The sequence below is a fragment of the Ursus maritimus genome, unplaced genomic scaffold (genome assembly GCF_017311325.1).
Source record: "Ursus maritimus isolate PB19 unplaced genomic scaffold, ASM1731132v1 scaffold_13, whole genome shotgun sequence".
In the NCBI taxonomy this organism is placed as follows: domain Eukaryota; kingdom Metazoa; phylum Chordata; class Mammalia; order Carnivora; family Ursidae; genus Ursus; species Ursus maritimus.
The window spans coordinates 62,800,846-62,823,369 of record NW_024423675.1 but is presented as its reverse complement, the minus strand read 5'-3'; the positions used below and the strand labels follow the sequence as shown (position 1 = coordinate 62,823,369).

The following is a 22,524-nucleotide window of genomic DNA, read 5'->3' as shown; positions in this document are numbered from 1 at the left end:
GAGTGCCCTGGGGAAAAGTGCTGAAGCAAACTGACCTGAAGTCAGGGAGCCTTGTGAGTTTGCATAATTCAGAGCTAACGTCCACTGAAGATTTCCGTAGCTTCCAGGCCATTTTCTACAACCTTCATGAATCTAATCTAATTCTCTGTTCTCTCTTTGTTTCTCTCCTTGCAGGTTTGGCCGTAAGCTCTGCCTCTTGGTTACAATCCTCATAAATGCTGCGTCTGGCGTTCTCATGGCTGTTTCCCCAAACTATACATGGGTGTTGATTTTCCGCTTGATCCAGGGGCTGGTCAGCAAGGCAGGCTGGATAATAGGCTACATCCTGAGTAAGAACTGCTCGTGGTTGTGGCTGACAGCAAAGCCACGTTGCTGCCCAAATCCTCTGGAGACGGGAGGGGGCTGTGCCAAAAATGGACCCAGCTTCAAGAAAATGCTGAGAGAGTCTTTCTTTTCTGTGTCACAAGGATTTTTAAAATCTTTTCAGTCAACTCATTCTGCGTTCTTCCTCTAAAGAAAACAACGAAGGCAGAGATGAGGGTCAACATCATGCCGTCCAGATTCTAATTCAACTTTTTAGGAAAAAGGTTTCTGTACCCCGGGGTGTTACCCGCAGAGAAAGTCGAGCCTACCAGGCCCTACACATAATGGAAATGCAGTGGTGAGAGATACGTCAGATTTATAAGCGACTTTACTGCATTGCATAGGATTCTAGGAAACCAGTATTATCCTCAATGTATATACACAGAAAGGGAGCATATGAGCACTGTGGGGAGTCTAAGTTCCGAGGAGTATCATCCCATCCCACTCAGGAGCAGCCGGTTCCGTGGAAGCTCCAGGAAGTATAGGAGAATATTTGAATGCTAATAACATAGCATCTTTAAAGGCATATTAAGAAAAATTAGCATCCTGATTAGATCTTTTTTTTTTTTTAAGATTTTATTTATTTATCTGACAGAGATAGAGACAGCCAGTGAGAGGGGGAACACAAGCAGGGGGAGTGGGAGAGGAAGAAGCAGGCTCATAGCGGAGGAGCCTGATGTGGGGCTTGATCCCATAACGCCGGGATCACACCCTGAGCCGAAGGCAGATGCTTAACCGCTGTGCCACCCAGGCGCCCCCATCCTGATTAGATCTTGGGAATGAACTCCATCTTTCCTTTCCCTTGACAACATTCAAACAGCATCCATATGAAAGGAAATGGATGCTTTGAAATTAAAACCATCGCCATCATAAAACCCTCATTACCCATGAAAGCTAGAATATGTGTGTTTAAAATCGTACCTGGTAAAGTTAATTGGGGGAACGCCGTGAGCTGCAGAAGAAGGATGCTGGATGCTATTACACCTGCTATCCTGGTAGACACCTAATCTATATGTGAGCAGCAAAGGAATTAATTAATGTACAGTTATTCAATCAGTAATTTGGTTTTTAGAACACACGATATGTAGAAATACGTACAATTTAATTGCATAAATTTATATTTCAGCCTTCTGCCCATTAATTTCTTCTCCAGTCCCTCTGAATGTCCTTGAGTACACCTTGTTGCTTGACCTCTTTCTGCCCCACAACCCCCAGACCCTATCCGTGACCCCAAACACTTCACAATATTTCTATTTATTGAGCACTTACAGACTTTCGCTTAACTTTGGTTTAAACGCTTTTTGATCATTTGCAGTAATATATAGAAATATTTTTCAGGTGTATTTCTATATGGTTTATAAATAGTTGAAGTCTTTAACATGATTACTAAACTTTGAAAGCCAAAGGTCTGTGGCTCGTGGAATATCTGGAACTTAAATTCTAGTATGTTTGTGATATAGAAATGACTATGCCCTAAACTCATGCGCTGCAGATGTCACACATCTGTCCAGATGCAGTCATGGAATGGGAGAAAGCTGATTATTTTACCGCATGCAGTGGTGTGGTTTTGGAAAATAAAAAGCCCTGATTTTTGGTGTTGCCTGATTTCTAAGTTGTAAATACTCCCACCATGACTGACTTTAAGAAAGCAACAGGTTTAATAACCAGCTTGCAAAATTCCTGGAAATTTAAAATTCAGTTCTTGCAAGCCAGTACTATGTGACCAATCAGTATGGAGACCCCTGCCAGGTTTCTAAGCCCTTTACATACATTATCAGGATTGCCAAGAGAATATTTAACTCACATAAGAGAACGAGTTGTATCAAGATGTTCATTTACATAAAAACCACCTACAGTCTCAAGTCAATGTTTGATCCATGTATTCAGGTCTTAAATTACCATTGCCTTACTATTCTAGATCAAAATGTTGCAAATAAGAACAACTGGATTACTTAAAAAAAAAAAAAAGTAAAGCAATTTAAAAAAAAAATAAAAACAACTTCCGATTGCTTCAAAAATTTTTGTATGTATCTGAAATCCAGTTGTATTTGCCCTTGAAATTTTTCTCTAAATCAAACATTTTGCTCACACTGGCAGGCCTCTCACCCCACCCAATGTGGAATTACAAGATCTTATATTAATTAATGTGACAGCAATAATTATAACAAAATAGGCCCCAAAGAATGTTTAAAATTTTTAGAAAATTGTTTTAAAAAATTCTAGAATTTCGCCTCTTTTTTGAGGTTGGCATGCTAGTTTCCCTGAAGTTGGACAGCCAACTCATTGTCGTAGCGACTGGCATTGACCATTTGGGTTCTCTCCGCAGTTACCGAATTTGTCGGGTTGAGCTACCGGAGAACGGTGGGCATTGTCTACCAAGTGGCCTTCACCGTCGGGCTCCTGGTGCTGGCTGGCGTGGCCTATGCGCTGCCTCACTGGAGACTGCTGCAGCTCACTGTCACTCTGCCCAACGTCTGCTTCTTGCTCTATTACTGGTAAGTCCATTCAGAACGAAAAAGGATGTAACTTGAACTCTTCCATTTTTCTGAAAAGGCTGCCTCCCCTAATGTACACCATCCTTCCGAATTCCAAGGTGTCCCTCACTCTCTCCTTTCATGAAGACCCAGGTCCATGTTTCAGGGATTAAAAAAAATAAAAACCCACGAGCTTCAACCCGTCTTCCTTTCTAGAAATCAAATGTCCTTTTACTTTGGGCTTAAAAGTTTTAGATTTGCATCTTTTCACATTATTTATGTGGTATTTATTTTATTTTATTAAAGATTTATTTATTCACTTTTGAGACAGAGAGGGTGCACGTGGGGTAGAGGAGGGGCAGAGGGAGAGAAAGAGAGAGAGAATCTCAAGCAGACTCCTTGCTAAGCTCAGAGCCCGATGCGGGGCTGGATCTCACGACCCTGAAGTCACCACCTGAGCTGAAATCAAGAGTCGGACGCTCGACTGACTGAGCCGCCCAGGTGTCCCAATTTATGTTTAAATTAACTTCTAGTGACTGTGGTGCCCTTGGCAGAGAGTGACAAGATTAGTATTCTTTTTCTATCCCTGCTCAGAGGAGATTTTAGTGTAGGAGAAGATGGAGTGTGACACTGTGTCACCACTTTCCCATATCCCTGCCCAAGGCAGACATCTCCAATCAATCCCAGCAGTCCTAATCCCAGATCAGGCCAACATGGCACCCCAGACAGACCATGCCAATCAGAGTCTCCAGGGCATGTGAAATACGTTTGTCACCCCTGCTGAGGGAACCAAGGAAACAGTGGAAACAGCAGAAGCTATCAAAAATCTCTAATGTGAGGTTACCTGAAATAAAGTAAGAGGAATGCTGGGTTATCAAGCAAATCCCTCTCCCCTGCAACAAACCACTTTCTGGACGTTTCTACCTAATCTTCCCATAGTCGTCTTGTCTAAGAATTAAGCATCTCAACCCTTCCCAGGAAACCTGTCTCTCCTCCAAAAGCCGGTCAAACTCTGAGAGCAACCCTTACCCTCTTCCCATATTCATTCTTCCTCCTTTATGTCTCTGAAGCCACTGCTGCAATAGACCCTTCCTGGTCTCTTCGACATCTGCTCTTCCTTCCTCCAGTCCATGTCTCATGCTGCATTTCTAAAATCCAGTTCCACCGTGTTCCTCTCCTGCCTCAAAGTCTTTCAACAGTTTTATTTCCCTGATGCTTTAGCACAATTGAAAAGACATACCTATTATCCAAGTTCTGACCACCTCTGGAGCCCTCCTCCTTGCCATTTTTACTCAATAGAATCAAATTTAATTTACTTACAAATCTACGACCTCCATGATGCAACCGCATCATTAAAAGATCACTGGCGATGCCAAGCAGAAAACAGGTGTTTGGGGGGAAGAGTGCGGACTAAGAGATTAGGTAAGGAACGACTGCCTGCATCCTTGCAAGAGAGGACAGGGCCTGAACTAAGACAAGAGAAGGAAACTGTAAGCACGTTTCGTCAGGTAGCAATGACTGAGCTTGGTGGAGACTGAGTGTGAAGGTTTAGAGAGAGGAGGTGACTCATGGGTGGAGCAGAGGCTTGTGTGTATGTGCGGGGGGCACCTTCCAGAGATAAGGAACACAGGAGGAGGAGTGGGTTTGGAAAGCGGGATGAAGAGGCAAGCTTGGGACATGCCCAGCTGGAGATCCGGAAAGGACATGAACGGGCACATAGCCAGGCGCGGTGAAACTTAAGGATCAGGAATTCAAGTAAAATTCCTGTCTTTGTTGTGGCTATGAGACAAAGGCAATCACTCAGAGAAAATGAGCAGAGCCAGGAGAGGAAGGGAATGGGGTAGATCATGAAAAAACACCAAATCCTGAAAGCCAAGCTGAGGATGAAAGGCCAGGACAGAAGAAGGGGGGGAGAGGGGGGTGCCATGATGAGAAGGGAGGAGCCATGGGGGCAGAGGGGATGTGGCAGTCACCAGAGGAGGGACTCTGCAGGCTGGCCTCGATCAGCCTGTCCAGGTGGGGCCTCTGCCCCCTGCCTGGTGGCACTGCACACACGTCTCTACAACCCTCACGTCTTACTGCTTATCGGGATCAGCTGTTCACTTGACATTGAGGGACTTGTCTGTCTGTCCCTGTAGGCTGTCAGCTGTTTGAGGGCAGGTAACACCAGGGGCCCTCTGGCTCAGCTGCCTATCCAGGGCCAGAGCCCCACAGCAGCGCCCCTGGGATGGTTACTCGGCCTCTGCTTGAACAGTGTCACAGCTAACTCCTACTTCACCATCAGGGAAGCCACTTTACTATAGAATTCCAAGCTCGCGCTCCAGAGACTTCTCATTGAGCCAGACATTCCCAGCAAGTGTGCCCAGGGTTCCCAATTCTGCACTTGGAGCTTCAAAAAATTAATTTCTATTCTACCGGGCGGTTCTCGAACTACCTGGATATGCCTCTGAGAGTCCTTTCAGACTTTACCCCTATAGGCTAGCCATTTATGGTTCCTGTCTTCTCTGACCTGGTTTCCAAGTCCTTTACCTTCTTGGCGCTTCAGCTCATGGCTGAACTGACTCTGCTTCCTGAGGTGTGGGCGACCGGGCTGAACCTGTGCGCTGAATGTGATCTAGAAAAATCGCCCTATGGTGTCCCAGCAGAAAGGATGCGCTCTGCGAGCTGTGGGTTTTGCAGCTGAGCTCACCACATTTCCCTTCCTAATGTCAGGTCTTAACTGAGGAATTGTCCTTGTTTCCTCTCTTCATTGCACTCCCACAAACTTCCATCCCGAGTTCCTTTAAGCCCCACCTCTCAGAGCAACCTTCTCCCCCATAGTGATGCCCCCACATGACTCTGAAGAGGGACCTGCAAGTTTCCTGTACAAGGCTGAACAGAAGTCAGCGGGTGAAGGAGGAAAAACCCACATATCCCCCACAAAATTTTACAACATTTTTTTCTTGTGATAGAACTTATAAGATTTATTCTCTTAACAACTTTCCAATATATGATATGGTATTATTTTTTTAAGATTTTATTTATTTATTTGAGAGAGAGAGAGAGCACAAGCAGGGGGAGCAGCAGAGGGGTTGGGAGGAGCAGGCTCCCCACTGAGCAGGGAGCCCGATATGGAGCTAGATCCCAGGACCCTGGGGATCACGACCTGAGCTGAAGGCAGATGCCCAACCGACTGAGCCACCCAGGTGCCCCATGCAATATAGTATTATTAACTATAGTCACCATGCTATACATTATATCCTCAGGAATTACTTATTTTGTAAGTGGACGTTTGTGCCTTTCAACCCCTTTACCCATTTTGTCCACCCCCTCCCCCAGCAACCACCAATCCGTTCCCTGTGTCTATGAGCTTTGTTTGTTTTAGATTCCACGTATAAGTGAGATGATACGGTATTTGTCTTTCTCTGATTTATTTCACTTAGCGTAATACCCTCTAAGCCCACCCATGTTGTCACAGATGGTAAGACGTCATTCTTTTACATGGCTGAATAGCATCCCATTATATATATATACACACTTAGGTCGTTTTCATGACTTGGCTCTTACAAATAATGCTGCAAGAAACATAGGGGTGTGTATATCTTTTCAAATTAGTATTTCTGTTTCCTACTAATAAGTACCCAGAAATGGAATTACTGGATCATATGGTAGCTCTATTTTTAATCTTTTGAGGAACCTCCACACTGTTTTCCACAGTGGCCGCATGGGTTTGCATCCCCACCAGCAGTGCACGAGGGTTTCCCTTACCCCACACCCTGGTCAGCATTTGTTATTTCTTGTCTTGCTGATTCTAGCCATTCTAACAGATGTGAAATGACATCTCATTTTGGCTTCAATTTGTATTTCTCTGGTGATAAGTGACGTGGAGTATCTTTTCATGTACCTGTTGGCCATCTGAACGTCTTCTTTGGAAAAATGTGTGTTAGGGTCCTCTGCCCATTTTTAAATCAGATTTTTTTTTTTTTTTGGCTATTGAGTGGTATGAATTCTTTGTATGTTTTAGATATTCACCCCTTACCTGATATATGATTTGTAAACATTTTCTCCCATCCGGGAGGCTGCTTTCTCATCTTGTTGCTTTCCTTTGCTGGGCAGCCCCTCGCACAATTTTATCTCCTTTGTAGACCCAACCGAACCTCACTGTGTAAGATCCCTCGCAGTAATTGATTACGATCACTGGGGATAGGGGCTCAGGAAGACCTCCCCCCCATCCCGTACTGCACAGCCCTGATAACATGTGTGCTCTACCCTAGGTGCATACCTGAGTCTCCGAGGTGGCTGATCTCCCAGAACAAAAGTGCTAAAGCCATGAGGGTCATTAAGTACATCGCAAAGAAAAATGGAAAATCTCTGCCAGCCTCCCTTCAGGTGAGCAAGCAGCTGACCTGGGAACGGCGCCAGGAGGATCTGGGAAAGTTGTGCATTCTCAATGGGGAGTCGCAGAAGGGGCTGACCATATGCAACAGGGTATTTCTATTGTACTAGGATTCATGGTCCCTGCTAAAAAATTCTAAATCGATCAAAAACATAAAACTAAAAGGAAACCAAAAATCATTTAAAGGCAAATGAGGAGCTTCTATCACGTGCAAGCCAAGGCTGCGGGGGGCACTGGTACCCAGATACCAAATGTCTTCCTTCCCGGGGTGTCTATCGGCACACTCGGGGAGGGGGCTTTTCCCCAGAGGGAAGAGTCTTCAGACACAAGTCATTTCTTAGAATTTGAAACATTTTGGATAGAAGATTGTCCAAAAATGTTCTGAGCAATCGCTTGCCTTCTGAAATAAAACACATTACAGGGTGTCCGTTTTCTTCAAATTTCGTGGGTTGCCCTTTGGTAGACTTCATCACTTTTAGCTGAAGCCTTTTCATCTGGCAGGGATGGAAAAGTGAAAATCAAGCTGATTAGAAAACTCTCGCAAAGTAAGAGTAATTGTCTCTGTGCCAAGACCTAAGATAGGCGACCTGCAAGTATTTACGATTTACATGACTTTAGAGTGAGCATTTTGGGACTTTAGAGTGAGCATTTTGGGACTCAGAGGCATTTTCTTTTCACTTCCTCTCTGGTTTCTGGGTAGTTAGGGTAGATCCCCTTTTCCAGGATGACCAGCATAGCCCTGATTCTTAAGTTTCAGATCCTTGCAGAAATTGGCCGGGGACTAGAGCACGCATGAGTCACTGCCAGGCCACAGTGCAGAGTTCATTCATATGAGAGTGGTGAGTCTGCTGGAGGTTCTTCCCCCCGCTCCTCGGGCTTGCAGACACACTCCTGTGTTGCTGTAGGAAGGAGTGGTTTTCGCAACGGTTCTGCCTCCTGAACCCTGGAGACCGAATCTCAACTCCACCGCCTACTGTTTTCTTCTAGCGCAGGGCTTCTCACACGTTAATACCTGTGCCCAGGATGCCCGTGGGGACCTTGCCGAAATGCAGATTCCGGTTCAGTGTGTTTGAACAGAGGCCCCAGGTCTTTCATTCTAACAAGCTCCACGCCATACTGAGCTGCTCCAAGTGCCGAGGTCACGGAGCAGAGCCTCCTGAGTGATGGGCCGCACCTGGTCAGAGAGCAAGCAGGGTCCCTGGGCTGGGCCTCCCTCTGCCCACCCCCCGTGCTTGACCTCCAGTGCCTCTGGATATATGCACACGAGTGACCTAACTCCCCCTAGCCCAGCTTCCCCTTCTGTGGAAGGGGGTGAAAAAGATGGAAACGAACTTGCAGGATAGCCAAGATTCAATGAGCTAGTAAGTGTGAAAGGCTCATTAGAAGCCCTCAGCAGGTGTCGGGTACCGTCATGATTCCGTCTTACACGGGGACACCGTCTTTCACCACACAAAGCCGTTCCTCCTGTTTCCATTCCTAGAGCCTCAGACCTGATGAGGAAGTTGACGAGAAGCTGACTCCTTCATTTCTGGACTTGGTCAGAACCCCTCAGATAAGGAGACACACCTTGATCCTGATGTACAACTGGTAAGGGGAGTTTTTCACTTTAAAATCCCTCTACTTCTTTTCATCCACGTTAGGGGAGGGGCCAAGAGAGAACTGTCACACAGCCTGGATCCAGTGTGAGTAGAGGTAAGTATGGACACTGGACAGCAAGGGGACTATTTATAGCCACGTTTTCAGGCAGGTCTTTGAAATCAGCTTACAGTCTCAAAGCATAGATAAGTATGTTCTCAACCTTGGCATTGCCTTAGAATGTCCTGGGGGATTATAAAATACCAACGCCAGAACCCCCACCCTGGCCCCAGAAAATACTGATTGAATTGGTCGAGGGAAGGGTCTAGGCACTAATATTTTAACATTCTCCAGATGAGTCTGATATATAGCCCACACGGAGAACTACTGGTTCTATAGCTATGATGAGTAGAGGTCTCTCCTTATTGCACAGGGTTAGCAAGGAAGGGGCTTTTCCCTTCCTTGTCTATTGGAGAAAGAAAGAAACTTATGAAGGATGATAAACCACAAACACTAATCCACTGGCTCCACAGTCCAGTGGCTGATGTGTGATAATTTCCGCTGTTTGCAGGCTGCTCCTAGAGCCGTGAGCTGTTCACTCCGCACCAAACCTTCCTTAGTGCAGCTCGCTTTCCTTTCAGTGTGTCCTGGGACTCACGCCGGCCACATGAAGATTTGGGATCACGGACAGAAGCAAGGCTCCTCAGGAACTCATTTAGCAACCTTGAAAATACTACCTGTAAAATACAGCAGGGAAAATTGGCTTCATATCCTTCTTTCCTTTTCTGAATAGTTGTGACTCTTGCCAAGCGTCCTCGTATTTGCCATTACAGATAACGAACACTTCTGGTCAACAAAACAAAACCAAAAAACGTCATTGAAATGCTGTCTATATTGTGTCAGAAGAGAAATCAAGCAAGACGGAAGGCTGTACCCTTTTGGGGATTTGGAACCTGTTTGGGTCTCTGGTTTCCTAAAATTTGAATTAAGTAGTCAATCCCCTTGATTCCAATTCCCTTAGAAGACCACAAAAAGAGAAATAATTGACAACCACTAATAACCTGATACAGTTTTACCAAATAAATCACCCTAGAAAGACATTTCTTCCTACTTTTCAATTTGGCCAGGGAATGCTATCTTAATTTCTTTTCCTTTCCCAGTTCTGGGGTCACAGTCAGCCACCACAGTGGGTCAGATCAGGTAAAAGCAGTAGAATGAAGGGAAGAGCAATAAGAAGATGACAAAGATAGGTGACCCACAATCAACTCTTCTTTTTCCAGAAGGCTCTCCTTTTTGATGACTTGCTTCTGGTGCTTGGCTTGACCTAAGCTTCTCCTCTTTGCTCAGGTTCACGGGCTCTGTTCTCTATCAAGGCCTCATCATGCACATGGGTCTTGCAGGGAGCAATATCTACTTGGATTTCTTCTACTCTGCCCTGGTGGAATTCCCAGCCGCCCTCATCATCATCCTCACCATTGACCGTATAGGTCGTCGGTATCCATGGGCTGTATCAAATATGGTGGCAGGGGCAGCCTGCCTCGCCTCGGCTTTCATCCCTGATGGTAAGTGTCGAGCCATGCTGGGGTCTTGTCTTCCAAGGCCCCCAGAAGAGGGATGTCTGGGATCCCCCAGAGGGGATACCCTCTGATAGTAAGATGATGTAATTTAGCAACCAAGTCAATTTGGGAAGAATGAACACAGTATCTGGGACCTTCCTGAGCAAACTCATAAGGCCACCCTATCTTTAAGAACAATTGTACCCAATGGTTGTCTGCTGTAATATAATCCCAATTTTCTCTAATGTATTGTAACAAGAGACTAAGAGGACACATGCCACAGGCCATCGAGCTGGCCCAGAACAGAGAGCATGGGCTTTGGGATAGAGCAGGCCCAGGCTTGAAGTCTTATTCCAGCATTTCCCAGATACTATTTAGGCAACTCTCTTGAGCTCCCAGCTTCATCCTGCAGAACCAGTAAGAAAGTTGAGGTAAATGCAGCCAACACACAACTGTTCAGTTCCTTTCTTTCCTTTTCAAATGCTTTCTCAACGAGGAGGAGCAAAACCTGTACAACAAAATCCTATTGGCAACATGGAGCTCTCTTTGAACCTTGTAGTTCTTAGCAGTTATTTAAAATATGCCCATATTTTGCTGTTTCTTTTGGGTGGCCTGTATAAGCTGGAGTTGGCCCAGCTTTGTAAACTGGTACAACTCTGTTGTCATTAATGATTGAGGTCTAAAGAGAGTGTTAGAAGCGCGTCCAAGGTTAAAACGAACAGACATGGGAAATTTTGCTGAAAAGTCTTGAGTTTAGAGAAGAGTGTTGCACTCTCATCCCATTCCGGAATGTGGACTCTCCCCTTGCACACCTCTGGAACACTGTTTGCGGGCCAGGGATTGTGTGTCGTGTGTGTAAGTGTGCGTTTTTGCCCCTCAGATCTCCAGTGGCTAAGAGTTACAGTCGCGTGCTTGGGTCGAATGGGGATTACGATGGCCTACGAAATGGTTTGCTTGGTCAATGCAGAGCTGTACCCCACGTTCATCAGGTGAGCACGTTTTCCTCAACATGAAGAGGGTAGGTGGGACCTTTGCTTACTGGCTAGAACTACCACAAGTGCCAGCAGAGGGCACCTTCCTTTTCAAAACACAGGGCAAGAAAAAACAAACACAGGGCAAGAGAGGGTAAGAACATTTAAAGGCAGTATCCAGGCCACATCTCACAGTTACAGGCTGGGGTGAAATACACTCACCGTGTAGTGAGAACAGAAGATATTGATTGCAAGAGCAGGATTACCAAATGGCCACGGGTGAAAGGGATCCAAAAAACCATGAACAAGGGGTGCCTGGGTGGCTCAGTCGGTTAGGTGTCTGCCTTCGGCTCAGGTCATGATCCCCTGGTCCTGGGATCGAGCCCCATGTCAGGCTCTTTGCTCAGCAGGGTGTCTGCTTCTCCCTCTCCCTCTGTCCCTCCTCCCCCCCAGCTCATTCTGTCTGTCTGTCTCTCTCTCTCTAACTCACTCTCTCTCAAATAAATAAATGAATTTTTTAAAAAATAAAGAAAGGAAACAGTATGAACAGGACCATAGAACAGTGCAGGGAAGCCAGAAGACCAAAGTAAAAAGTGAAAATTGCCCCCCAATTAAAAATCTTTAAAAAAGCTAATATAAAACAAGTGCAACAGAATACGAGTGGAATTGTGAATCACACACCATGTGTGTGTGTTGAAAACAACGTGAACACCATTTTTTCAGTTCACAGACATTTTAGCGATTCAGGGAAGGATGTATTTGGGGGTGGGGTGGGGGATAAGTACTGCACAGTGAGAAGCAGGACGTTAAATCAGTTCCCTGCATTTCAGGAATCTTGGTGTCCTTGTCTGCTCCTCCATGTGTGACATCGGCGGCATCATCACGCCGTTCCTGGTCTACCGGCTCACCGACATCTGGCATGAGCTCCCGCTGGTGGTTTTTGGTGAGAAATCCTCAGACCTGTCTTTGAATGAAAACCTGCTTTTCTAGGGACCTCCATTGTTCTATCTCAAAGCAGGTGTCATGCCTACTGGCATCTACAGAACGCAGCTAGTAATTGGTACTACCCTCGGGGTGAGTAATACTCGCATAGGTAATACTAGTATTAGCTACTAAGACTCAAGTATGGGAGCCACTAGAACTCCCGGCCTCCAGGGTACAAAGCTCAAGAAGGAGTGAGGTGGAAAGCCGTTTGCTTGGAGAACGCCCCTAACTCTCTCCTCACCGATTGCCACCCCTCCTTGGGTCTCTTTGTCACAGAGCTCACTCTTTCTGCCTCCCTTATGGCCAAATGTGGGAAAATACAAAACTTTTCACTTCATTACTTCAAAGAAAGGCGGTTAAAATGTTGCAAAGAGCGATTTCAAAACCCAGGGGAAACAAAGGCCACGATTAAGGAAATGCGTTGGCGTCATGGCACACCTGTGTTGGTGTCACCCCTGTGTCGGGCACCCCTTCCCCCAAATCCCTTGGGCAATTAGATTTAAGGAGGATTGGCACAGCCCTTCCCTCCAACCCTGAAAGGAGGTACCAGTGCGGAGCCCTCCCCCTCCCCCCACTGTCCAGCCTGCAGCATGGAAGGTGACAGGGACAAATCTATCAGCAATTAACACACAGAGGCCAATGTTGAACATGACGTCTACAGACTGTGCAAGGGGTCCAGGAATTGTGGACACTCCCATTCATGCGTGCCCATTCCTTTCCCCATAGCCGTGGACGATGGGGCAGACACTCCCTCCCACACAGAGGGGTGCAGAGGGGTGTCCAGATTCACGTGCACCCAGCATTCGCCTTCTCGTGTTAGCCAGAAGACCTCAACGCACCCAGCTCAGTCTTCTTTTAGACCCACTGGGAGCCGCTTTTAATTTGACAAAAATGTAACAGTTTTCCCCATGGGCCTACGACCCTCACTTACTTTGAGGAGACGGAGGACAGACACTCCGCACCCCGGGGGCCCCCCAGACAGCTGTTCTCCTAATGCCGTGCGTTGTCACACACGAGGACCTCTGCTCATTCCTCTTCTCAAGGGATCTGTGGGGGAAATTTTCCACCGTGGTAGATGTGCCAGCAAATGTTCCACACTGCTGATAAAACTCACCCTCCAAACAGACCCCGTGAACTTCTCTAGGCTGCAACTTAGTCACAGCGAGATGGCCAATGGTGATAGAACACGAGCTCTTTCTCCTGGCACAAGCAGGATTTGGCAACAGGGTGGCTAGTTCCACTTCAGGGACCCTGGCCGTCTTCTTCTCCCAGCACCGGCTGAGAGACCCGTGCAGAGCCTTCTTTCCACCATGGCAAAGGACCACAACCACCTTTGGACTCCTTCCCTACAAGGAGGAAGGTGGAGACGCCTCACCCTTGGCCACTCCCTTAGGTAGGCAGTGAGTGATCTGTGGGTCAGCGAGATATTTCTGGGTGGAGAACAGAGACTTCCTGTTTCTCTAAGGACCATTTAACAATGCAATGCCCAGCCCAGACCTAGACGAGCCTGTGTGGACCCTCCCCCGGGAGTCACCTTCCCCCGGAAAAGATGAAGGCCTTTAACTGCATTTCACCGTTTCAAGTCAACTCAAAGACAGCTCCCACTTGTACTGGTGTTCGGAGTTCCATCTGCTTTTCTCACCAATCTGAGTAGCTAGCAGGAAACAAACGAATATTTTTCCATTTTTATTCCTTTCCCTTTCTGGTGTACTGGTTGTGGTCTTGAAATAACCAGAAGAGATTATCTAGAGCCCGAAAATCGACAAATGAACATTGAAAGAGCACTGGAAAAAGACTGATAAGAAATACCCTGGTTAATGAGGCCTACTTTGCAAATATAAAAGCTAAAGAGATGATCGTTTGATTAATCGAGCATATTCTTTTCCTAATTCACTCACTGCAGAGACTCCAAGCCAGCAGAGGGTGTGTGTTATGGCATGAGTTCCAGCCGAGTGGCTCTGTAGATGTCTGGAGAGACTCTGTAGATGTCTGGAGAGACTCTGTAGATGTCTGGAGAGACTCTGAAGGCGGTTACTTCGTTCCTAACTCTGTGGTGGGCTCTGCCCTGTAACAAGCAGGAACGCATTTCAGTCTCACAACAAGCGTGTGAGGTGGGACTAGCACCCCACTTTATGGCCGAGAGTCTGGTGCCGAACTTTCCAGGGGCCTGAGACCAGCGAGGGGGGGCTCAGAACCGGATCCCAGGTACCCGGAGCTACAGCCAGAGTCCTGAACCGCTGGGCTCTGAGGCCTCTATGCCTGCCATTTTGAAAAGATGTAAAAACAGAGGCCAGGGTGCGTTTTTTGGGGGGCTCCAAAACCAGTGACGAGCCCACCTCTAGTTCCTGCATCCTATTACAGCAAAACCTAAAACGTAACCTTAAAATCCCGAAACAGTAATGGGCATATAAAGACACAGAAACACTCTAATGTTTACTGTGACTCCCCAGCGTGTGCGAACAATTACAGCTGCAGACGAAGGAAAAAGGAACAAAAAGAATTATCGAACGCCGAACTAGAGCTAAAGGTATAGGCCCCGCTATGCTTTGTAAACGTTCTGCTGCAGGGATCTAGGGTTCATTACCTCTGTCGCTAGTCATGTTCCAAGTTTCTGACTCATTCTCATTACCAAGTGCCTTATATTGGCAAAGTTATGCTCTTCCTTTCCTTAGAGTTGATTTTTTTTTTCAGAGTTATTTTCTAACTCCAATGTATCTTAATATGATGGCAATGTTCTCTAGCCTAGAATAACCTTGACTCAAAATGTTAAGTATTTCATCTCCCTATAAGGAATTGTAATCCAATGGAGTTTGGAATCAGTCAAATATTTATAGGACAGTCAGAGATAGCAAAGAAATCTGTATAGAAGATGGCACACACAATTTTTTTTTTAAGAAGTAAGGGGAGCTCTGACTATAAAGCCTGCTTGGTTTCCTTCTTAATGTGATTTGCATCTGTTTGGCTTCCAGCTGTGGTTGGCCTGGTGGCTGGGGGACTGGTGTTGCTGCTCCCGGAGACCAAAGGGAAGGCTTTGCCTGAGACTATTGACGAAGTTGAAAACATGCAGAGGTAGGGAACTGAAATGCCTCCATACGCGTCTGGGCCAACTCTGTAGCCGGTTGGAAAAAGCATGAGGTTGAATTTATTCCTCATTCCATCCATTGAGATCGAGTCACAAGAAATTAAAGACTGGAAAATACAAAGAAACAGTAAAATAATGAACATACCATAGACAAATAGCCTTACACTTTCATAGTGGGGAAGGTCTCTCTATAAGGATGGCTAAAAAAATCCAGGACCCATTTTTAAAAAGATCAGTAGGTTTGCCTTTATAAAAATAAAGAACTCTGCATTGAAAAACTAACATAAGCTAAAACATAATAATAATAACAAACGTGGAGGAAATATTTACTCCTCTACAAGGGGCTAATTTTCCTAATATACAAGGAGCTCTAACAAATCCCTAAGACAAACCACACCAAAGAAAAAATGGGTTAAGGACTTGAACACATAATTCAGTGAAAGGAAAATAAAAACAGCTCTAAAGGCTATGAGAAAACGCTCACTTCCTACGTTGAGAGAAGTACAAATGAGCACTGTAGTACTCACAGCGTAGACTGTTGAAGATGGCAGCGCTTAGTAACATTGCGTTGGGGAGAATGTAGGGAAACAGCATCCCACATCGCCAGTGGGAGTACACATCTGAAATCTCTGTGATGGCAATATGACAAGACTATCAAAAATGTCTATTTTTTTTAAAGATTTTTATTTTTCTATTTGTGAGAGAGAGAAAGAGCATAAGCAGGGGAAGGGGCAGAGGGAGAGGGAGAAGCAGACTCCCCACTGAGCAGGGAGCCCCATGCAGGGCTGGATCCCAGGACCTGGGATCATGACCTGAACCGAAGGCAGACACCTAACCAACTGAGCCAGCCAGGCGCCCCTGTGTATTTCTTTTTACCAGAATTCCACACGTCCAGGAATTTACATGTACGAAATGACACATGTACAGGATTAGCACTTAAGACAATTTTTTATGTAACAAGAGATTGGAAACAACCTAAATGCCCATTGATTGGAAGACCAGTTATATAAATTATGGTATGTCATTCAATAAAATACTATACAGCCATTCAAAAGAACAAGGCAGCTTTATACACACTGATAAGGAAAGTCCTCTAAGATACATTGCTAATTTAAAAAAGGGGGACGACTGGGTGGCTCAGTCCATTAAGCATCCGACTCTTGATCTCAGTTCAGGGTGTTGATCTTGGGGTCATGAGTTCAAGCCCCACATTGGGCTCCATGCTGGGTATGGAGCCTCCTTTATAACTTTATAAATAAATAAATTTTAAAAAGGAAAATACAGAAAGTATATATTCTACCATTTCTATAAAAGGAATGAAAAAATATATGTGTTAAATGTAAATATATATACGTGTAAATGTGTGTATGTGTGTAGGTATGTATGTATTTATTTATCTTGACCTGTATCTCTGGAAGAATATGCAAGAACCAGAACACGGGCTGTCTGGATTCGGTGGCTGTGGAGCACAAGTGGGAGGGATTTCCAGCACGGCCCTTTTTCTACTTTCCGAATTTTGGAGTATGTGAACCTATTCAAAAATTAAACTTAAGAAAGTCTAATGAAGAGAAACGTAGGACACACTGCCCGCACGTTTCTTTATGCGGTACGCTTAGATGCCTTTATTCGTTTTATTTATACTCCAGTCCCGGCCCACTGGCGCCAGGAGCCGAGCTGGATTCATCCGTTCTACACAACGTTCCCATTGAACACGCTCAGCAGCCGAGCAGATGAGGCTGCGGAAGGCTGGCCGTGGTCTGAGGCTTTTCCTAGAGCTTGGAGCTCAGCATTGCAAGAGGCCCTGGAGCTCAGCCAGAGGTCACGCACTGGCAACCCGCAGGGCATCAGGGCCTCAAGTGCTCTGCTTGCCCCACGTGGTATTTTTAAAGTGGGAAATTCCACATAAACTGCATTTCCAGGATCTGTTAAAGAAAAAAAAAATGCAGGGGATTTGGTAACCCGGCGCAGGCCTTTCCTCTTGCGCATGGTTGTAGGAGCTGAGAGGGGGCTGGGGGCTTCGAAGGGCTTGCCTGCTGGAACAGGCCACGGCGCCACATTCCCCGCGGCCTCGTGCCTATAGCGCGTTTATTTTTTTCTGCCTGGTGTGTGCAGACATTTGAGCTTGAGATCCTTGATCTAGACAACTGTTCCCCCATACCCCTATCTCAGGGAAGCATCCCATGCACAAGAGCCTCCCCTCGAAGACATACTGTACCCCACTTTCTGCCATATCCCTAGGACTCAGCACAGTACCTGGCACGCCCAGACCAGGTGCTCCCCATAGAGCTGTGGACTGACTGCTGAGTTCCTTCGACAGCATCTCTAACCGTGCGCTCTCTAGGCTTGTGCAGCCAGCTCCAGGCCCGGGAGGACAGGAATGTGTGCAGCATGGGCTGTAGTCTGATAGGCCAGGCCTTGACGTTTCACATCATGCGCCCTTAACTCTTCTAAGCCTTGGTTTCTTCATCTGTAAATGGGGACAACAGTTTCTACTCATTGGATTTTTGTAATGAGATAAATGCATGTAAAGTGCCTGGTACTTTGGAAATGTCCAATAGCCACTATATTATTCATTGACGTTTTCACGGCTGCTTTGGAAAATAGATAATTATGTACCTAGACAATTGAGTGGAAATCAAATTTTGAAATATATTCTGAATGGTTATAAGACAGGGAAGTGCAGCTCCGTGATAGACACACACGTCTACTGGTAAGAGGCTGGTTCGGCAGGTGCAGGAGATGGAGCAAAGATGAGCCCCATTGTTGGTTTATATGTCTTCTCTCGGTGTGATCTACAAACACTTCTTGATTTGCGCTTTTCTGTTTTCTGTGTTCCATAACCCAGCTCACCTTTCAAAGCTGGAAGACAGATCTGTGTGAGGCTTGGGGACTGCAGAGGAGAGCGGGGAGGTGAACCCAGGGCTGGGCTGGTGAAGGGCACCCCTGCAGGCAAAGACGAGCAAGGGCAGCCCGCAGGACATGGAGGAGTCCGTCAGGAGAGCTGACCCAGGCCCTGGGGGCCCCGACACTGAAGGAGAGGCGCAAAAGCAGGGTGGGACAGACTCCCTCCACTGCTACCCCAAGTCCTCCAGCTCCCAAGCACCCGCAGCCCGTCCTAGTTACACAGACAGCCTGGCATTTCCTAATGTCCACCTTATTTCACCCTCTGCCTCTGTCCTTGTCTGTAAGATGGGGGAACAGTAGCTGACATTGACTCAGAGCTTTCAGCTAGTGCTTCTGAGGCCCCGCTCACGTGCCGCCTCTTCTAATGCTGTGACACCCCTACGCAACAGGTACTGTTATTATTAACTCCACGGAAAAAAAAAAAAAAGGAAGGCAACAAAGATTAAAGATTCCGCCAGGAGGCCAGTAAGTGACAAAGCCAGTCCTGGCAGCAAGGGGCCAGGAGGCGGGGTTCCCAGAGGGTGGGGGGGGGTGAGTGCAGGGACCGGCCTGGACCGTGCTGGGGTTCTTACCAGTCAGTCGGCGTGGCTGCTGCTGCTCCTGCTGCCGCTATTCCTGTTGTTGCTGTGGTTATTGTCGCTGCTGTTGCTATTGTTGCTGTTGCTGTTGCTGCTGCTGTGGTTCCTGTTGTTACTGCTGATGGTGGTGGTGGTACTAGTACTGCTGCTGTTGTTGCTATTGTTTTTGCTGTTGCTGTTGTTGCTGTGGTTACTACTGTTGCTCCTGTTGTTACTATGGTTACTATTTTTGCTGCTGTTGTTATTGCTGCTGTTGTTGCTATTGTTACTGTTGCTGCTGCTGTTGCTGCTCCTTTTGTTGCTGTGGTTACTATTCTTGCTGTTGCTGTTGTTGCTGTTGTTGCCATTGTTACTATTGCTGCTGCTGTTGTCGCTGTTTTTACTATTGTTGCTGCTGTTATTACTATGGTTACTATTGCTGCTGTTGCTATTGCTGCTGTTGTTGCTGTGGTTACTACTGTTGCTGCTGTTGTTGCTGTGGTTACTGCTGTTGTTGCTATGGTTACTATTGTTGCTGCTGTTGTTATTGCTGCTGTTGTTGCTATGGTTACTATTGCTGCTGTTGTTACTGTTACTATTATTGCTGTTGTTGCTGTTACTATTGTTGCTGCTGTCATTGTTCTTGCTGTTGCTACTGTTGTTGCTGTTGTTCCTGCTGCTGCTTCTCTTGTTCCTTTTGTTGCTGTTGTTACTGTTCCTGTTGTTGTTGTTGTTGTTGTTACTGTGGTTGCTGCTGGTGTTCCTGCTGTTACTGTTGTTGCTGTTGTTGTTGCTGTGGTTACTATTGTTGCTGCTGTGGTCTCTGTTATTACTATTATTGATGCCATTGTTCATGTTGTTGCTGTTTTTCCTGTTATTGTTGCTGCTGTTGTTGTTACTGTGGTTACTATTGCTGCTCCTGCTGCTGCTCCTGTTGTTGCTATGGTTACTGTTGTTGCTGTTGTTATTGTTGCTGTTGTTACTGTTGCTGCTGCTTCTGCTGCTGCTCCTGTTGTTGCTGTGGTTACTATGGTTGCTGCTGTTACTATTGCTGTTGTTGCTGCCATTGTTGCTGTTGTTGCTGTTGCTGATGTCATTACTGTTGCTGCTGCTGTGGTTCCTGTTGTTGTCACTATTGTTGCTGTTGTTGCTGTTGTTACTATAACTGCTGCTGTTGCTGTTGTTCTGGTTGCTGCTGTTGTTGCTGTGGTTACTATCGTTACTGCCGTGGTTCCTGTTATTACTATTACTGCTGCCACTGTTTCTGTTGTTGCTGTTGATACTATTACTGCTGCTTTTGTTGTTGCTGTTGTTACTGTTATTGCTGCTGTTGTTGCTATTGTTGTTACTGTTGCTGCTGCTGTTGCTGTTGCTGCTGCTCCTATTGTTGCTGTAGTTACTGCTATTGCTGTTGTTGCTGTTGTTGCCATTGTTACTATTGTTGCCACTGTTGTGGCTGTTTTTACTATTGTTGCTGCTGTTGTTACTGTGGTTAACATTGCTGTTGCTATTTTTGTTATTGTTGTGGTGGTGGTTGCTATTGTTGCTGTTGCTGTTGCTACTATTGCTGCTGCTGTTGTCGCTGTTGTTACTATTGTTGCTGCTGTTGCTGTTGCTATGGTTACTGTTGTTGTTGCAGTTACTATTGTTGCTCTTGTTGCTCTTGTTGCTGTTGTTACTATTGCTGCTGTTGTCACTGTTGTTACCTTTGTTGCTGCTGTTGTTGTTGCTGTGGTTACTATTGTTGTTGTTGCTATTTTTGTTGCTGTGGTTACTATTGTTGTTGCTATTGTTGCTGCTGTTGCCATTGTTGCTATTGCTGCTGCTGTTGTCACTGTTGTTACTATTGTTGTTGCTGCTGTTCCTGTTGCTAGTGTTGTTCCTATTGTTGCTGGTGTTCCTATTGTTATTGTTGTTTCTGTTGTTGCTGCTGCTGCTTTTGCTGTTACTCTTGTTGACATAGAGACTCTGGGAGTACTGCTGACTTCCTTGGGCCCCTACATCTGGAGCCTGAGAGAACCCACGCACTGCCAGGGGATTACGGTGGGCTTCTGCTATACTCCCTGTCTCAGACTGGCCCAGAAGCTGAGGCAGGATTAAGCACCCCCAGGCAGGGGAAATTTTGTGAGGAGCTGGGGAACACGTGGGCAGCCCCACTCCAGATTTCAATATTATTAGACAGAGCATGTCCAAAGGGCATTTCTTGGAACAGCAGGGTGAAGAAATCAGCATTTCTATAATGAGTATCAGCAACTTTCTGGTATTCATAAAGATAAGATGATTGAGAAAATTTGCAATTGGATTTTTCACTTGCCCAACTATTGAAAAGAATATAAGCATTGGTAAGAATAATTTCTAAAATTGTATTTGCAAGAACGATGACAATGGTGTCTAGATTTTGCAGTCATCATTTTTAACCAATATAAGATTGAATGTAGTCGTTACCCACATCCTCTTACATAGAAAATTGACCACTTTAAATAAGGAACACAGGCCAGTCCCATTCCCAGAAGAGGATTTTTGGAACCATTCCATCACGTAAGTTATTCACCAAGCTCTGTCAATTTTCTTTTTAGGATTCACCACTCAGAATACACTGCAAGACTGTGCCTGGACAAAGCTTACATCCATTTGTTGTTCCATTTATTTCTTACCCACTTTATTTTGGTTTTCAACCTCCTCACAATTTCTTTATCCCCTCTCCATGTTTTTTATTACTGCAGACCAAGAAAAAATAAAGAAAAGATGATTTACCTCCAAGTCAAGAAACTAGACACTCCCTTAAACTAAGAAGAGAGACTGCTCTTGCCATGGCCTTGCTGTGATGATGCAAGTCCAGACCACAGATTTCTCCATCCATCCATCAACCTCATTCCCCTTTGAACTCTACTAACCTAGATCTATAGCCAAATAGAGTTTGCTGTCCTACTGTATTAAAATCTTCCCATGGGACCAGATCCCACCAAACCCTACCAGCTCACTCCATTCTCAGCATTCCTAGGACAATGCTATTGGTGTGCTGGGAATTGTTTTCATCTTTGTATTTCTTTATTTTATTCTTTTCTCCACAATGATATCAAATCAAAACACATAGGGGAATTGTGGGCCGGGGAAATAAAATAAAAAAGATCTGAAAAACAATTAAGTGGGTGCAGAGAGCCTGTTTTCTTAAAGATATAATACAGTTAATATCAAGTTGTCTGGAATGTATGTCAGGAACTTTAAATTGGCCTTTCAGTGTCATGCGTGAAAAAAATTTAAAATACATTCATTATTATCTGGGTTAGACTTTTAAGGAGCCTAAAATAAAAGAATCAGAAATACAACCTGAGTAATCACTGAATCTTCTCTATTTAGACTGGATGAGTACAAATGTATGCTTTCTACAAAAAATCTTGAGAAGAATTTGATAAAGAGCAGTATTGAAGTTGGCTTAGTAAACCAACATGGTCATGTTTCACTCTGTAAAAAATTGCTCTAAATTTTATGGTTTAAAAACTTATATTAATATTTTACCAAGGTAAAATAGTAAATAAAGACTTTTAGAAGCTAAATACTTCAAGGCCTATAATGAAAAGCAAAAATTCCTTACCCCATTCCACTTCTATCAATGCCTCTGGAATAATTTTCAACTATTTTAGCTGGATTTTTTTCCCCTTATGATTTATCTTTTTGTATCTAAA

The 22,524-nt window shown here is 45.3% G+C and overlaps 1 protein-coding gene across 1 annotated transcript in view; it reads left to right on the top strand.

The window, feature by feature from the left end:
* The window catches only part of LOC103660828 (solute carrier family 22 member 2), a 29,034-nt gene extending 7,095 nt beyond the window's left edge, over window positions 1–21,939 (top strand). Inside the window, exons 3-11 of the mRNA XM_008688489.2 lie at window positions 175–329; window positions 2,690–2,858; window positions 7,091–7,205; window positions 8,693–8,799; window positions 10,135–10,349; window positions 11,224–11,332; window positions 12,145–12,257; window positions 15,268–15,367; window positions 21,565–21,939. Of these exons, the coding sequence (XP_008686711.2) occupies window positions 175–329; window positions 2,690–2,858; window positions 7,091–7,205; window positions 8,693–8,799; window positions 10,135–10,349; window positions 11,224–11,332; window positions 12,145–12,257; window positions 15,268–15,367; window positions 21,565–21,631 (1,150 nt within the window). The 3' untranslated portion in view covers window positions 21,632–21,939. The remainder of the gene's footprint in view (window positions 1–174; window positions 330–2,689; window positions 2,859–7,090; window positions 7,206–8,692; window positions 8,800–10,134; window positions 10,350–11,223; window positions 11,333–12,144; window positions 12,258–15,267; window positions 15,368–21,564) is intronic.
* Window positions 21,940–22,524: the final 585 nt, after the last annotated feature.